This window comes from Pavona decussata, unplaced genomic scaffold, assembly GCF_977016875.1.
Source record: "Pavona decussata unplaced genomic scaffold, jaPavDecu1.1 SCAFFOLD_156, whole genome shotgun sequence".
NCBI classification, from domain to species: domain Eukaryota; kingdom Metazoa; phylum Cnidaria; class Anthozoa; order Scleractinia; family Agariciidae; genus Pavona; species Pavona decussata.
Genome location: NW_028145568.1, coordinates 4,798,082 through 4,815,694, shown reverse-complemented (window position 1 = coordinate 4,815,694; position 17,613 = coordinate 4,798,082). Strand labels below are relative to the sequence as shown.

The 17,613-nt window shown below is 36.4% G+C and overlaps 2 protein-coding genes across 4 annotated transcripts in view; one reads left to right on the top strand and one right to left on the bottom strand.

The window, feature by feature from the left end:
- The window catches only part of LOC146465456 (phosphorylase b kinase regulatory subunit alpha, liver isoform-like), a 48,831-nt gene that overhangs the window by 5,938 nt on the left and 25,280 nt on the right, over positions 1–17,613 (top strand). For all 3 annotated transcript variants that reach the window (XM_085128736.1, XM_085128735.1, XM_085128734.1), the window contains exons 8-23: positions 79–177; positions 1,040–1,081; positions 2,070–2,174; positions 2,680–2,733; positions 2,989–3,111; positions 8,398–8,493; positions 9,151–9,258; positions 9,917–9,995; positions 10,348–10,482; positions 11,354–11,384; positions 12,240–12,318; positions 12,895–13,039; positions 13,900–13,969; positions 14,590–14,669; positions 14,905–14,978; positions 15,543–15,663. In XM_085128736.1, the coding sequence (XP_084984862.1) occupies positions 79–177; positions 1,040–1,081; positions 2,070–2,174; positions 2,680–2,733; positions 2,989–3,111; positions 8,398–8,493; positions 9,151–9,258; positions 9,917–9,995; positions 10,348–10,482; positions 11,354–11,384; positions 12,240–12,318; positions 12,895–13,039; positions 13,900–13,969; positions 14,590–14,669; positions 14,905–14,978; positions 15,543–15,663 (1,441 nt within the window). The remainder of the gene's footprint in view (positions 1–78; positions 178–1,039; positions 1,082–2,069; positions 2,175–2,679; positions 2,734–2,988; positions 3,112–8,397; positions 8,494–9,150; positions 9,259–9,916; positions 9,996–10,347; positions 10,483–11,353; positions 11,385–12,239; positions 12,319–12,894; positions 13,040–13,899; positions 13,970–14,589; positions 14,670–14,904; positions 14,979–15,542; positions 15,664–17,613) is intronic.
- Positions 3,520–6,853, bottom strand: LOC146465458 (homeodomain-only protein-like). Its single transcript, XM_085128745.1, has 2 exons — positions 5,765–6,853; positions 3,520–3,854 (listed from the first exon to the last, which is right to left on the bottom strand). Exons 1-2 carry the CDS (start codon positions 5,978–5,980, stop codon positions 3,765–3,767), a joined length of 306 nt encoding a protein of 101 aa, XP_084984871.1. The 5' UTR covers positions 5,981–6,853; the 3' UTR covers positions 3,520–3,764.

Below are 17,613 nucleotides of genomic sequence, written 5' to 3'. Positions count from 1 at the left end.
ACAGAACAATATTCAATGTAACTTGTTCATTTAGCTTTTGCGATAACCTAAACCACTGTGATCTGTTTGTTTCCTTAGGCTGCATTGGAAGCCCTAGATGGCTTGGATTTGTTTGGTCCTGAAGGTGGGCATTCTTCTGTCATTCACATCTTGCCAGATGACATTCAACAGTGCAAGGTTAGTAACTTAATTATAGTGTACATGACCCCCCAAAATTTTGCTTCTGTTTCTTGCCGCTCAGTACAGCTGTATTGATCTCTAAATTGACTTTTTTGATGAATGAATAAAGAAAAGAAAATCTACACTCAGAGTAGAAGCTGTTTAAGATAACAGTTTCAAGAAAGTCTAACGACTGACACATATGTAGCTGAGACCCTCAGATTCCTGATCAAATTGGAATTTGGATTTGTTGGTTTTTGAGAAGACGGGAAAAACTGTTCAAGTACCCACAGAAAAACCTTGTGGAGCAAGGACAAGAACCAGCAACAAACTCAACCCGTATGTCATTGAGTCCAGGAGTCAAACCCAGGCCATATTAGTGCAGGAAATGTCTAAAACACCTTATATGTATCTTTCATGTACAAAGTACCTGTTAGTTTGACCAAGTTCAAAATTGTCCCAGTCATTGCACTGCCAAAACATTTTGTGATATACAGCTGTAGCTATTAATATTAATTTTTATGATATGATGTCATAAACAAATTAACATGGCAGAAAAGGGGAAGATTTATAGCATGAGGAGCAAGATATATGCTGCGCATTGTCTAGCCTGTGCCCCAACCAAGATGGGCTGTAGTACCTTTTAAATAAAGACATGTACACAGATGGAATATCAATGCATCAATTCCCTTCTGATGTGGTTTTTTGGTGAGCCACGGACATGCAGAACTTTTCAAAACAATATTGAAAGTTCAGTCTTCGGTGTTCTGGTCACGGTTTCTGAATCAAAATCAACAATTTAAATTCCAATAAGTTGTTAATATTAAATTTGTTAAAAAGTTAAAATCTGTGCTTATTTATTGCACATGGTATTTCACAGGCAATTCTACAGTCAATGGTTCCGAGAGAGTCCAACTCCAAGGTAAGCAAACTCTTTCTTTAATAATTGAAGGGGTGCCTGGAAGAAAGGCCAAAGTGACCTGTGATAAATATCTAGATTCTTCTTCTAAATTGCCGTGTAATTTGCTTGTGAAACAAAAGGAGAATTTGACCTTACATCCAAAGTCACTAAGAGCCCTATTCAGCACACCTCTTCAATTGTGAAAACTTTGTTACATTAAAATGTCAATTTGTCGTCATAGATCACTAGCCTATAGATTTGTTAAAATGAGTTGCAATTTGTGCATGTCTGTCCATGATCTTCTTTCCAGGAGTCTTAATAAGTATATTAAAGTATATCAAAACAAATGTTGCAAAAGTTTCAAAAAGCCCTTAAAACATGCAAAGGGTTGTATGTTTAAAGGGCTTCAGCTTATCAATATTTGTTTACATGTATGTTATGCTTTAATTTGTAGTTTGTTTCTAGTTTAAAATGCTTGAAACCAGATTTTTATTTTTATTATTTTGAATTCATGACTTGGTTCTGCTGTACATTATGTTAATAATTAATCTAATGCAAAGGAAATAAAAGTCAAGCTGGCTTGAAAATTTGCGAACCAAATTCAGAATAATTTAAACTACAACACATACATGTACATGTACTAGTTAGTAGGCAAGGATGTTGTAGTCATGCCAGGTCAAGCATTCCTACCTAGAACAAATTAAAATTAATTAATTTTAAAGTTGATTATAGTAAATTACATGATTGTATAGGTATCTTTTTTGTTTTGTTTTTTGTTGTTCATTCAAACATACACATGAAAATGAAAATTAATCCAAATTAACTTTATTCCAAAAGTTGACAGAAGAAACTTCATTTTCATGTGACATCATGGGCATCAGGTGCATAATTATTTCAACCGCATATTTTTATACAGTCAGGGTGACTATAGATGATCGTTATGTACTTTAATAAATTAGTACATGTACATTAATTTTAAAAAATGTTGTCTTATTCTTTTCTCCTATAGGAAATTGCAGCCTCAGTGCTAAGTGTGATTAGTTTTCCTGCCTTTGCTGTTGAAGATGAGGATCTTGTTAATGAAGCCAGGGAGAAAATTATCTCCAAGCTGCAGGTATTAATCTTTGACTAATAATTTTTACGTAAAGAAGTACAAAGAGCAATCTAAACACAGGCCTTAATGTCCTTAAAAACTGCCAGGGCTTTCAAAACACCTTGACAATGATTCTCTCCTTGAATGCATTCAATCTAAAGCAAAATAACTTAGTTTTGCTGTCAGAAGATTGAGGGAGCAACAGTACTAGTGGACATGCCAGGAAATGGATTTACAAAGTCAAACAATAATAAATTCATTGTCATATATAATGTCATATCTAACTTTAATTGTCAAAAATTGTCTCTGTCAATAATATTATTGTCAATTGTTTCTGACAAAACCAATTGAAGGGTTTTGGGCAAGAGAAGTGCAGGTGCATTTTTTGCCTTAATTAAAATCAAAATTGCTCCAAATATACCCTATTTTGGCTCAGAAATCAGCTCGCAGGCTTCTCACCATCCTGCAGATTTCTAATGATTTCAAACCAGTGAGTAGTAGTACAGTGTATTTTTGTATTTTGAAGGGCCGATATGGGCTTGTCCGTTTCCTCCGGGATGGTTACAAGACTCCTCTTGAAGTAAGTAGCATACATGTAGTTATATAAATTATTGCTGTACTCACATATATTAAACTTATTAAATAATACAATTATTTGCAGCTTGCTGGTACATGTACATATACCTTTGCATAACATGTTTCTTTATTCCACATGCACAGTAGTTTTCAAATATGCTATTATTACACGTGTACATGTACATGTTTCTTTCATAATTATGTACAGCTGTAAATACATACAATATTTATTTGCCTTATTTTGTGTAATGTTCGACAGGATCCCTACAGGCTTCATTATGAACCTGCTGAATTGGAAATCTTTGAGAACATTGAGTGTGAATGGCCTTTGTTTTATTGCTATCTTCTGCTGGATGGTCTTTTCAAAAATGATGCAGACCAGGTAATGTGCCTTTTCCATGAAATACCCCTCCACCCTATAAGAGGGGTCTTTTTTAACCCCCGCCCCTACCCCTTTGGAAATTGTGCAATTCCAGAAAAAAATCCATACCCACCCCATGCAAGGAGGTCATCTGAAATTCCTAGGGGAATAGGGATGGGTCTTAAAAGCCAAAATTTTAGAAGCAAAGTATTAACTAAAGGTAAACTGGAATTTCCCGGGTGTTGTGGGGGGGAAGGGGGGGTGGTGCAGAACTAAAAGCCTTCCATTGGGGGAGTATGCGATATTTTCTGGAACTGCTCATTCTTGTTTGGCTTGGGGATTCTTTCTTTTAAAAATTCTGGGTTTTGAGTTTCCCATCCCCCAGGGAATTTCCCATGGAGTAGGTATAGGTATTTCTGAAACCACACATCAATTAATTATTTTTTAATTAATAATTCTTTTCAATGACTAAGTGATCATAATCATATATGCATGTTTATATTATGTCTGTGGTACTACATGTATATGCTACCCATCTTTAGAAAATAACTTAGGCCTACAAAGTAAACGTTACCTTTCACTGATAATAACTAATTTTTAATAAATACAATATGAATAGGTCAAGTTTTGGTTTTAAAATTATAAATAATTATGAGATTTAAATGTCAAATTTGTCATTGATGATGGGAAAGTGAATCTTTTGCCAAGGCGATGGCTGCCTTCACACCTTGTAACCATTTCTCTCTCCTGGCTTGGAACCATAACTGTTGACAAAAAGAGAAGCAAAGAAATTTATTGTACATTGCATTGACATAATTTGTAAAGCTGGTTTATTTTAGATCTAAAAAGGTTCATAATACAACCGGAGAATTCATTTGTTCATTTTTCATTCCATACATGTACATGTAATTAAACAAACAATGTTTTTGCATGTAAGTCAACAAGGACAAAGCTTCATGAATCAGGCCTTTATAAAATAATAGAACATACAATGTATTTAGTACACACTATAAAATTAATGTTCACTGATGACATGTTCAGGTGATGACATGTTTGTCCATTAAAGTTACATGTTTCATTAAAATAAGTTAATTAATAATTTATTATTTGACTTAAAAATAGTCGGTAGATGTATTGCTATTATTCACTGTGGCACAGGAATAAAATGTTCAAATTAACTGTTTAATGTACAATACACAATTTTACTACCTGCCGAAATCCATACACATGTATTTGTTTATTAAATACTAGTTCCGATCAGAATGAATCATGAGGCCAGAGATCAAGCTTTTGTCTTAATAGTCCTCAATGTCAGGGCACATTATTTTGTGTTGTGTGCTGCATGCATTCATATATAAGCTTATATAAACATGCTAAATTTACTTATTAAAAACAATAAAATTGATGTTGTGGTACTGTAGGCTGGAGTGACAATTTTAGTATCAGTTGACTTCAAAACAACTTTGAGTTTGTCACAAAATTGAAGTTTGTTTAAAATGTTCAGTTCAAGGGAATTTGTATGTAGCAAGATATATTTAAGCAACTGAAGTTTCATCTCTAAGGAAAATTTTCCAGGAAAATTAACACAAGAGACAGTTAAAAATTAAGTAAAGTTAACATAATTTGCAGTTCAAACAAAACAACCCTGCAGAACGTGAGACAAGAGACTGATAGTTGTACTTTACAGACTTGTGCAGCCTAATACATTAATTAACTGGGGAATACATGGCTGTATTTTCTTGCATAATAATTATTATAACTACCCTGAGGAGTTTATGATATGGTGGTTATCAAGGATGGTGGATGTCTACAGTAAATTTCAGGGCCGGTTGCAGATATTTTGAAAACAAGAAATTATGTTCTAAAAGTGAGGGGGTGATTATTTAAGGAAAAAACTTTTTCTAAGAATATGAGAAAGTTTGTTTTTTATATTTACTTGCTCGCCAACTTTTAAATAAGCAAAAGCTTGGGTTTATAAATTTATTGATGGTATAAGAAGTGTGAGCAGGAAGTTTTCACTGTACTGAGAGAAGGAAGTAATATTGAATGTCTTGAATGCCAGACTGATTGTCGTTCAGCCTACACTCAACAGATTAGGATATTGCTTCTCAGCACAGCAGTTTTTGCATGTTGATCCAATGACAATAATTTATTATTGGATAAACATATTTTGAAATCTTTACCTTCCCAGAGGAAAACTTGTGCTTCTAATTTTTGAGTCTTTGGATAACAAATCTTGAAGTGTGACCATTCAGTTGAAAGCTGGTGCACATAGCAGTTAACGTCATGTAATTTTCTTTTAGTGTTGTTTTGTTTTTATAATGTATATATATTCAAGGTGTCTGTGAATGGTTGAAGATCAACTCTGCCGATGCAGTTCTGAATTGTACGTGCCTATTCACTATCGAATAAAAGTGCCTTCCCAGCGCACTGATAATGTTATGCTGCAGTGCAAGATGATTTTAAATCTTGATTCTGCTGATGTACTCCTAAAGTATGTCCATTGAAATCAAAGCTACAGTGTATTCTGATCAAAAGGCTACATTCTCAAAGCGTCGTGCATGTTCAGTTTTCCCAGCTGGAAAATGTAGATTTTTCTCATGTCTGCATGTGCTCTGGTCATTTTAAACAGCTATAAGGTGACTCAAGAAAAAAAAAAAACATACATTGTTACCTCCACATCTTTAACAAGCAAGTTACACTCCATTGCAATAATAATAATTCCAGTTTTATCCGGCCACTTTTGATGTGAAAATCTGTTCTCCAGCTTGTTTATTTGCTCTGTAGAAAAGTGTTCTGGTGCTGTGGAACTCACAGGAATACTTCTGGGAGCCTGACTAAGATTGTTCCATGGCAGTGTCTGGATTAGTTTGTCCTCTTGTGCTTTCATGGCATGGTTTTGTTGATCAGATCAAACTGATCCTGAACAGTGTATGTCCTTAGCTGCGATGCTATGCCCAAAAATCCTTGATCAGAAAACGGATGTGAGTCTTGAAGCCGTTTGTGGTTACTCAATGACTGTTAAATGAGATGTTAAGATATTTAAAGACTTCAATATGAGAATCTTGAAATACTTTTAGCATTTTTCATGCTGCGGCAAACAGGATTAATAAGAATGTAGAATGTTTTGTAGAATGCGAGTTAAGTAAACATCAATAATGTAAAGGTTGTAAGTCAATTCCTTTGTTTTCTGCATTCATTTATCTTCATCCAATTAAACATTTATTTAACTGGCGTTAAGTTGACCACACTGATATTGCTTTCGGGTTGTCCAAATAGAACTTGCTTTGAGGTTTTGCTATCTCTGTAAACAATCTTGGTAAGAAATAATTATGAAATTCTGTCATTTACAAATCCTATACCATTGACTCTGAGTAACAACTGATTAGTTTTCTGCAGATCACCGGTTGTGGTTAGATTTTAAATCAAGTGATGATTTTGTATGCAAAACACGTCCCTTTTCATTGTTAATTAATGCAACTTTTAATCTCCTTTTGTCTCCTTGATTATGTAGCTCTTTATTTAAAGTTGTGTGCTTGTTGTTTACAGAGACAACTTGTTTAATACCTGTACAATGGAACAGATATCTTTTGTCAGTGTTAAAATGGCAGCTGTGATTTTTAATTACACAAAATACACTATGCTCAAGAAGGTATACTGTACATGCATGTCCAACTGTCTGTGTGGTCAGTACTTTTATGAATTCCAACCTCCTTTTGTGTTCCAAAGTCTGGCTCACTTCTGTTTATTTTACTGAGTGAAGAAAGGGTTTAGTCATTTGTTTATATCAGTCTTGTAATGAGAATCATCATCTATGTTGGGATTGAAATGAAACTAAAACTTTTAAATTGTCAGTGAGAGCTTTAAATATAAAATGTTCCTTGTTTTTTCATTTATGTTTGAATAACAATGGAGTAATTAGTCTTCTATTCTGCCTTAATTTGTTTAACAAAAATTGTTAATTGCAACAAGGATTAGAGAAGCCTTTGTGATATTGGGTTTTCGTGTCCATATGATGTCATTTTCCGTCTTCTTTGTTTTTGGCAAAGGTGTTTGATTTCCTGTAGTAATAAAAGTGTTAAGCCTTTAAGTCCCTGTTTTAGAAGTGAATACTAATAAAAGCACATATTTTAACTGAGCTAGGTAAATCCGTTTTATAAATCTGTGTGCAAACTTGCAGGACCTCAAACTACATGTACAATGTATATATGGATGTCATCTGGAATACAATATCACCAAAGAAACATAATTGCTAAGAAATGGCAGATAAAACTTGGTCAGCCAAAGAAAAACATTAAATGTTAAATAATTTCATCTCAAGATGTTGGAACTGTTATAAAATAAAATTAATATGCAACTCCAGGTGCTACTCCATGCCACACTTACAAATTACAGTTAAAAAATCACAGAAGAAAAAAAAAATAGGATTTCAGTCAAACCTCTCATAATTGCCCACCTTTCTGCCAGCAAAGCTGATTGCCTAGAAGAGGTTGTGTTTCTTGCAAGAGGTCTGTTAAAAATATTTATTTTAATGGTGATTTATTAAACTGAAAATGACATTGGGTATTATGAACAAGCACACACCTACAATGAGAGCATGCAGTGCCAGTCTCTTACCACGTGTGGTCACTCTGTAGTGAGTAATCTGAAGTTTACGCGTACTTATGTACTGATGACAGCTGCTAGTGTGTGGTTCCATAAAATCCTTCCCCCCCCCCCCCCCCATCCCACCCTCTATGGAATGTCATTGGAAATTTCAAGAGGAGGGGGACTCAAAAGGTAAATTAATTTGTAAGGAACGTACACAGCTAAATAATTAATGGGATCTAATAAGAGGGGTGCATGTCCAAACCACCTTATGTTGATCATGGCAATATTTCAAGTCATCATACATGTACTGCTGATGTTAACTCACTCATACATGTACTGCTGATGTTAACTCACAGGTTGTTTTTTAACTTTTTCCTCAATCTCTTGCAGAGCCCTTGGGGAGTTCATGACCCTGTTGCCCCTACAAATTTATGTCAATCTCATACCCTGAGTCCTCAGGCTCTTTGGCCTCTGAGGAACTGGAATTTTTTCACCCGCAGGATTCCTACACTAAAACAATGCAAGTGAAAGTCAGAGCTGTTACAGAGGAACCAATCAAAAAAATTAAATTTCTTCAATTTTCCATCATCTCTCCTGGTGACCAACCAATCGCCAAAGAGCCCGAGTACACAGGCCTTGGATATATGTTAATTAAATCTGTCACTGCCCTTTGCAAATTATGAATACAAATAAGTTTATAATTATGATTTTGAACAGGTGAAGACCTACAGTGCATTGCTGGACCCTTTGTTGGTGAGAGATGAAGCAGGCCTGCCTTTGGTTCCAGAATTCTTTTATGTACCAAGGAACAAGGTTATTTGACATTTAACACTTCCTGTTGGGGAGTAATTTATTATTTCCCAACATTTTTATTTCTGTGGTCAGTAGTATATACTAGATTCTAAAATCACTTTCCATTTGTCAGAAAGGGTCAGCCAGTGGAGTGCACCAATTGGAAGGACTCATTACTTGCCAGTCTTTTGAATTCCTGCAAAATTGAGCATACTGTTTTCAAAAATGAACTTGTCAGAACTTAGTTTGAAAAAAATTTTAAAACGGCCCTTCAAAATGGTCTATTCCATTTACAGACTGATCTGTTTGGAAAGCATCTTAAATACATGAACTACTAAGAGACACCAGAGAGAACAAAACCATGATCAGAGATCTCAGTTTTCTGTCTGCTAGTATGATCATCCAAACACAAATTGATTTTTGGGCTGGATCAGTGGTTGTTGGTGATACAAACTTCTCTCAACAATTCAGCAACTGTTGTTATGCCACAAGCCTGTTGAAATGTCAGACCTTTAAATTAAAATTGAGTGAGGGGAGCTTTTGGCTTCACCATGACCAGGTTGTCTTAATATTTAACTTTATTTGCTCATGAAAATAGTTTAGTCCATGAATGTAGCTGGATTGCTTTTCTTACCTGACAGCTGCCGACTTATTAGTGGCCCTTTGTGTGATCAACAGGTCGATATTGAGAAATCCAATCCCCACAGTGTGGAAAGAGAATGTGGTGAATACATACTGCACTTATGGTCTCACTCACTTTATGTGCTGGCTTGTTTAATAAATGAGGTATATATGGGAACAATATTTTGGTATTTATTTGTACCACAGCAGTTCACAAGAAGACAAGATGTGACTTACATGCACGTATATGACGACGTTCATTTAGGGTATCTAATTTAATTTCACAACAATGTTGCATTTTCACAGTCTTAAGGAAGCTGTCTAAGTCCCATTTTGTACTTCAGCACTTCTGTTGTGTACCTGTGACTAGTTGGTTAAAATATTGGTCATTTTTTTAGAGGACTAATGTTCTACAAGACCAGCTCAGTGGTCATTTCCTTTAAGCAAATCCCTAAATGCTTTCCCTTAGTTCATTTTAAATCTACTAGAAAAGAGTTTTATGAGGAATGTTGTAATCTAATTGGCTATGTTTCTTTCTATTCTGTAGACAGTGAGTAGTGAAAAGGACCTTGACACATGCGGTTTAAACTTTAAAATATCTAGTATGTAACCATGTAAAGCTTTTCATTTCAGAAATATTGATCAAGATTTTTAGTAAACAAAAAAATAGATTATTCACTCTTAGTTTCTTTACATGACATGTAATCTGGGCTGTGCTATCATCTGCTTTGATGCAATAGAAATCTCAAGTTCATACTTTACTTTTATTGTTGAATTATAATTCTGAGGAACTCTGAATTTACTGATCTGTCCTTGTAAACAGAACTTCATTGCGGTTGGGGAGATAGATCCTCTGAATCGGAGACATTCTACTGACAAAAGGCCAGATGTGGTGGTGCAAGGTATGTATACAGTATTTTGCAATTTCTTTATTTATACAGTGGAATCCCATTAAAATGACCGCCTTTGGGCGGTTAAAATGTGGTCGTAATAACGGTGGTTGGATTTAACAAGGTTGTAAAACTAAGGAAATGAGTGGACTTACAATTCGTTCGGGGCACATAAATAAGGTGGTTGTAATGCAGGGTTCTCCTGTAATTCTTACAAAGCAATCTTGACTTTTCAATTACTCACACACATTCTGTACATAACCGCAATGGCCTGTCACATTTATTCATTATTTCATTCACAGTTCAAACATTTGAATTTCATATATTTCAGTTACACTGTATTGTGTGTTCAAACTCCTTCTAGTTTCCCTTCTTGCTGAGGATGAACTGGTGCGAACACAGCTTCAGAAGCTGGATGTTCCAGTGCAGGTGACACAGCATGTGAACCCATTACAAGTGCTTCCAGCTAGCACCCTCAGCTCCATGTACCAGCAACTTGGTGAGGACAAGTTATAATTATATAAAGTAACCATTGATAGAATTAAAAAAAAAAAAACGCCCCATACTACTTTGGGATTGAGAAGCCTTTCTCTGTTTTTCTGATCTTTCTTTCGAACGAGCGTGGGTCACTCATTATTTTTTCAGATAACTTGTCCACAAAAATCAGTACTGTATTGGAAAGCCTATGATTATTATTCCAAGGGTTTATCCAAAAAAAATCAGCTATTTGCAATGTTAGTCTATTCATCAGTATAGGTTTAAGGTGTTTTTTGTCCCACGGTGCAAATGAATATAATATAACGTCATGGAGTTATTTCCAAAATGGCTTCATTTTAATATCCTTTTGTTTGCAGTCAAATTAGCCCTTCTTACCTCGTTCTTGAGCTCAAAAATACAAAGAATATTTTACCCTCAACTAGGCAAGAAGGGCTTATTTGAATACAAACAAAAGAATATTGAAAATGGGGCCAATTTTGGAATAAAATGCAATCCTATTGTTTGCTCAACGAGTTCGGGGTTTTCTTCCTTTAGTTAATATTTTAATCTAGACTCACACCCGTTAATCTTTCAAAATTATGGTGCTTTCAGTGTTGGCAAAATGGTGGAAGTTTGGTTGACCAAGTTTCTTTAGTCCTCAGGCAAAATGTTGCACTCTTGCTGAAAAAAAAATTGAAGAAAGCATTCTACACCCATCAAAACACCAATAACTTACATGATTATGCTATAATTGTCATTAAAATTGTCGCCACACCTTTGCTCAGCTGTTTTTATTTCGTATTTTTCAATTCATCGATTGATTTTTTTTCTAACAATCTTTGTTTGATGATTATTTGTACATGTATGACAGTGAAATTGTTCTCTCTTTGTAGGAACAAACGCCAAGCTCAATGTTACTGGCAGGTAAGCTTGCTGTCAAAGTCAGTCTAGTGTAGAATGTTAAAATAAATTGTTACCAGTTTTGCAAGCTGCTGTGTTAGACGGTTTTGAATTGAGTGTTGAAAGTTATTTCACATTTGCTTTGGTTTTGTTTAGACCAGACTCTTGGAGAAAAAAATGTTGCCACTTTTTCTGCCATTTAGAACTCAAACCCAAACCATTCATGACTTTGAGAAAATAAATTGTTTCCTTTTCCTACCATTTGAAGTTTGGGAAGCAAAATTTAGCTTTCAGGATCAAAAAAAACTTAAAGCGTTACAAGCTTTCAATTTCTTTACGAAATCCTTTTCAAGTAAGTGAAATGTTAATTTATGTCACGTGACTTCAGTTGTTGTGAGTCACGTGACACAATGTCCATGACTCGTTCGCACACATTTTCCCTTGCTGGACACTATTAAATATTCATTTTTTTTTTCTTGTATTTTGCCTTGAGTTCTGATTGGTTTATTGTGTTTTATATTTTTGTTACCATTGTCCAAACGTTGGCGTTGTGACATGGTGGACTGCTCTCCAGTCAACTCTCCCTAAGGTAGACACCCTTGAGACCAGCCCTGTAAGCCACCTTAAAGAAACGTCTGCCTTATTAAAGGGCTACGTGGCTTCAGGGCTACTTGGCAATGTAGCCATTGGTTTAGAGGTATGAATTATTGAAGTTGCTCATAGCCACGTAGCCACTGTTTTAGAGGTATAGCTTTGAAGTGGCCGGGTATTCTACAGTGAAGCCAATGAGAGTATAGGATGCGTGAAACAGGGCATGAGAAAACCCTCTGGCCCCTTGTCATATAAGATGAAAATAATGTACATGTTCTCTCTTGTCAGACCTAACTATAACATTGGAGTGTTGGGAACAAGTATGCTGTACAATGTAGGCAACTCCATTCTGGCTTTTACACCTCAGGTGAGTTTAGGAGAATATAACTGTATGTTCACATTTTAGGAGTGCTAATGTATCCCTTCAAGTAGTTTAATCCACTACAGTTAGAAGGGCCTCATTTGCTCACCAAACATTCAGCAGTTTCCCTTTCCATGCATAATGGTAATGGTGATGTATTTATATACTGCACATATTACACAGTCTCATGGCGGTTTACAATTCTTCTGTGGGGTGAGATCGGACGTCAACATGTGAAGGCGCCACTGGCAGCCGCTAGCAGTCCATAGTTTGATCTCACCCACCCACACAATCCACGCATGAAAGCTCATGAATATGAAAGACACATGAAATCAGAGATAGAGATAGACCACCACGCCAGGGACTACGTCCCCTACTCTTTTCGAACAGTATGTGGACTCTTTACCGTCCCATATTACAAAGAAGATTGTTTACCAAGACTAAACAGCATTACATAGTGGTTAAAATGATTGTATAGGGTAACTAGCTCAAGGCTGTTAAATGTAGTAGAACGTATTTTGATGGAAACATGTAATAGCTCAACAACCGATAAATAACATCTGTGTTTTATCTTTATTGCAGATTCTGGATTACCATCAGTTTTACTTGGCACTTGATAACGAGTTTCTCGCTGACAGAATCAAGTCTCTTGTGGGATTTTTAGGAGCTAACTGGAGAATTCTTGGAAGACCAATTCTTACAATGATAATCACAAACTCTATGCTTGGTAGGTCAATATTTTTCTTATGCAGATGTAAATAGACAAGAGTCTTTCGAAAGGTCCCAACCAATTCTTCAAGAGTCCATTTAAGCTTCTTTCTAAAGCTTATTTTTGGTTTGTTCAACATAATTTGATGAAGAATGAATAAGTGAAAAACCATCGCAGTTATGTACGGAACTTACAGTAACTGTAAGCAGTTGCAAAAACAAAAATGAAAAAAAAATCAGTCTTGAACGGGATTCGAACCCGTGACCTCTGCAATACCGGTGCAGTGATCTACCAACTGGGAGCTGGTCATATTGTGAGTTCGTAATATACCCGTGGAGGATGAATAAATGAATGAAAATATATGAAACATATTTTGAACTGGGGATGAAAGATCAAATAGAAGAAAGATCCTCGCAGTTACAGAGTAACAGTAGTACGCAACTCAAGCAGTTGCAAAAAGAAAGGCTGAAAAAAACAAATTCAGGCTTGAACAGGGTTCGAACCCGTGACCTCTGCGATGCCGGTGCAGTGCTCTACCAACTGAGCTATCAAGCCAACTGGGAGCTTGTAATTTTTGTGAATTCGCAATATACCCGCAAAGATGATGAGATTAAAGTGAAATATATGAAATTCATATATTTGAACTGCGCCGGGTGAAAGAATGAATAAGTGAACCACAACAGATATACAAAGTTACATAGACAGATGGGTGGTGGAACGGACTCGCAAAGGTGTGTCCATAGGATTGTCACAATAGAAGAGCATGTTATCAAGAAGCAGCACTTAGGATTCATCTTACCCTCAGAATTGGGAGTCATCTTATGGCTTTGATAGTTACAAGTGTTATAATCACAAGAGCGATTTGTTTCTTTCCACAGAGGACTCGTTGTCTTCATCAATTGCCAAGATGATTCAAATGTTAAGAAGTGGTTACATATCTGGAGTGAGGTGAGAACCAAGCCAAACTTCTGCTTTTTGTTTTAGTGTTGAATACTTACAAAGAAAAAAATCATTACTTGTACTCCTGAAGAGGGAGACTATGATGCCATCAGGGAAAGGAGATTACCACCATTATCACCCCTTGAACAACTTGCTCCAGTCCGCCCTCGAAGCTAGGTCGGTAGAACAACGGACGGTCAAATCCGGAGGTCATGGGTTCGATTCCCGCCGAGGTCAAAGATTTTTTCTTTGCCTCGTGCGATCTCCCATTTCCTTACTAGGGCTAACGCTCAGTAGGAAATTCATGGATTCACTTTAGCACTTTAACATGCACTGCAGAGTTAATTTTCTGATCTATCATTTGTGTCCTTACTACTAGTGACACAACATTTATTTTTGTACCCTTCATATTCACATTGTCGCAATTGCCACCATAATCACCCACGATCGACTTGCTCCTGTCTGGCCTCGTAGCCTGCTTGCCCCTTAGGAGCCAATTTGGCATTTAAGGCGAGCGACGTTTCCGACGTCCCTTTGAACTTGGAGATGATGTTTTCTTCGGCTTCATTACCGCTCATTTGAGATCCAAAGAACAAGACTACTAACTTAACGGTGTTTCATTATTTTAGAGTTCGGCTTGGTTACCTTTCTGACTTCCTGAGCACATCTTGCATCACCAGCCTACATTTTATTCCTAACAGCAATGAAGGTGAGCATATGTGAGCATACCGAATTTTCAAAACTGTCATAAACCGCACAAAATACTTCTTTATTAGTAGGCACCGTCCTTAACTTAGGAGGGATTCATAAATCTGGTCACTAACCTCGCGTTGTGGCTGCATGGGTTCATTACCGTATTGTCTTTATAATCATTAGTTCCTTGTTCCCGCTTGTGGGACATGGTAGAAGTCTTACCATCTATGTTATTGTTTTTATCCATTAAGAGCTGATGAGACATGGAAAGTTCCAAGAGTCAAGTGAAATTCTGAGACGGAGTGATTCATTTTCTTCTGGCAGAGTACGTACCTAATAGATTAATTGAAGCAGTACAGAAAGGTTTCCTCATCGTAGTTGTTGTAACAGCTATTCTTGCCAAGAATCTCAAAGCAAACTAAATGGTTAGGCATTGTAAAACAGAACAAACAAATGTTGGGTGCCCTTGAGGCAGTAAGGTTAGCTAATATTGTCATGGACAGAAATTATTTAGCACTAGCAGTAGCTGTATATGGACAAACGTACTCCTCAAGGTTTGGCTTGCTTTTATTTGGTTTCTTTTTAGACAATATTGTTTCTATCCATTAAGTCTGCATTTATTACTGACAAAAACTTTATGATCACCTACCCCTTAAACATTATCAAAATTTAGTTGTATCGGATGAGTTGATAAAACCAGTGCATGCCGTTGGTCAGAGCGATTCGCCTTGACCAAGGGCAAGCGCTCGAAATGCCAGCTCGTGAAGGCTTGCATCCCAGACTAGAAAACTATTTATCTACTTAAAATAAACCACTTATCAACAGATTTGGAGGCCCACTGATAAGTTAGACTGGTTAAATAACTGGCCCTTAATATCATTGTTTTTAGAATCGAGCTGGGAGTACCACTGGCGGCCACAAGCCAGTGCACAGGAAGACAAGCTACAAAGGAATGGTGCGGAGAAGTCGAAGCATATCACTGTACTTTGATTCGCCAAACGCAACGTCACGTATGTTACTCAATATAAGTTCCTTTTGAATTGTCTGTTGCAAGGTGATGTACACAATTTCAATATGGAGATGTTCTATTTCTGACGTTAGAAGATGTTCAGCTTTAAACGTGGCCTAACGTACAGGCGGGCCTTCTTCCATTAACTAAATACGGGGTAATATGATACATACAATGGACGTGATTTATTTATAGTATTTAACATTTCTTTTTTTTACTTTTTCCTTGTGCTAATAACTAAACTACATGCCCATGATTGTTGCTGTATACCTGGAAATTGGGAAATGTTAACACAAGCACGCGGGCACTTCCATAAAAAAATTTTTAACATTACCTTGTTACAGACAGTTCACTTGTTCCCAGAGGCACCCGTACTAATTTTAACTCTACCCCTAATACAGACAACCATCTCTGTCCCTTTGATGTAGCTACTGCTGTATCTTTCAATGACACGAACACTTGAGTTGTAAACTTTGTTTCTTCTTTGGAAGCAAAGTAAAATGTAACTGTTTGGTTGACGTTTCAGTTTTGAAGTTAAGGTCAAGAGGTCAACCCTACACAAGTTGTACCAGTTGTTGTTGTTACTGTTGTTGTTGTTGTTGTTGTTGTTGTTGTTGTTGTTGTTGTTGCTGTTTCTGCTGCTGCTGTGTTTGTTGTTGGTGTAATCATGGCAGTACTGTAACTCATGAAAGGTTATGAAATGAGAAAAAATCGTGACCTTGTGTAATTTTGTCGTGAGAAGATGCTAATGAGGATTAATGAAGTGATATAAAGCCTTATTTTGCAGGCGTTCGTGTGTCCTTTTCTGTATTTTTTTTTTTTTTTTTTTTTTTGTGACAAACTGCTAATCTTTCGTATCAGGGTGCCCTACTAATCAAAGAAACTGTAATCTTGTCCCAATAGAAATGTTTATACTTATGATAGTAATAAATACTAATAATACTGATACTAATTTATTATTTCTTCGTTTATTCTGGGCTTTAATATAGTACTACCATAAAAGTACAAAATTAGTACAATTAAGATAGAGCAATCTTTCATTGATTCCAGACACCATTACATCATCGTTAGTAGAAACAAAACGAACAGTTTTGCATGGGTAAAGTCCTATTCGGCTTCCTGTCGGTTTTCTTCAGCCACTGGAAACTATTTATTTTCTCTCCACTTTCATTTGTTCACTGCATGTATTCCGATGACATTGAAATTGCTGCTCAAAGTGACACTAAAAAAACCAACAACCAATTTGCCTGCATGTCAAGTTAAACCTTGATTGGTTTTAATTTTGCACGTGATTGCCCAAGTGTTCTGATTGGTTAAATCAAAGCTGGACTAATTTTAGGAACAAATATTTAACAAATGGTTAAGGAAATACAGTCCATAAGGGTGTGCTGAATTTTATCCCCGTCTTGTCTTTTTGCATCCTTTTTTTTTTCTTTGGGCACATTATTTGCCCCCAGCTTTTATATTCGCTTGATTTGTGTGAAATAGAGTGTGCAGTGGTTAACTAGCCAATTTGCCCACTGGAAAGTTGTCCATAACAACACTTATGTCCAGAAATGCACCTAACCCTGAATTTGGGTATTTCTTATAAGACAGACCTTTTTGTCATCTTCGTATGACGTCTTCATGTTTGAAAGAATTATTTGTGTTTTAGGGCCTCTTCATATGAGCCCCGTGACCGGGCTGGCCCGATAGGCGGGGCGATTTTTGTCTTCTGTTCATATGCGAAATTTAATCCCGGTTACCGAAATGAAAAATGTTCAAAAGGCCCCCAAAATACCCGTGGAACCGCGTTCCGACTTGTCAGCGAAAATACAAGCCATACGCAGTTGAAAATGTTTCGTCACGGACAGTCCCGGTATCCGGGCTGGAGTGTTCATATGGGAATAATTCCCAGCTCGGTTACCGAGATCTCGGTAACCGGGCCAGCCCGTCTTCTCATATGAACACA

Bases quoted from the DNA above. Each gene is read 5' to 3' on its own strand.
- LOC146465458 (XM_085128745.1), bottom strand. From the start codon at position 5,980: ATGAAAGCACAAGAGGACAAACTAATCCAGACACTGCCATGGAACAAT. The intron at 3,855-5,764 runs GTAACAATGTAT...TTTTGTCAACAG, and splicing joins TGCTTGTTAAAGATGTGGAG to TTATGGTTCCAAGCCAGGAG.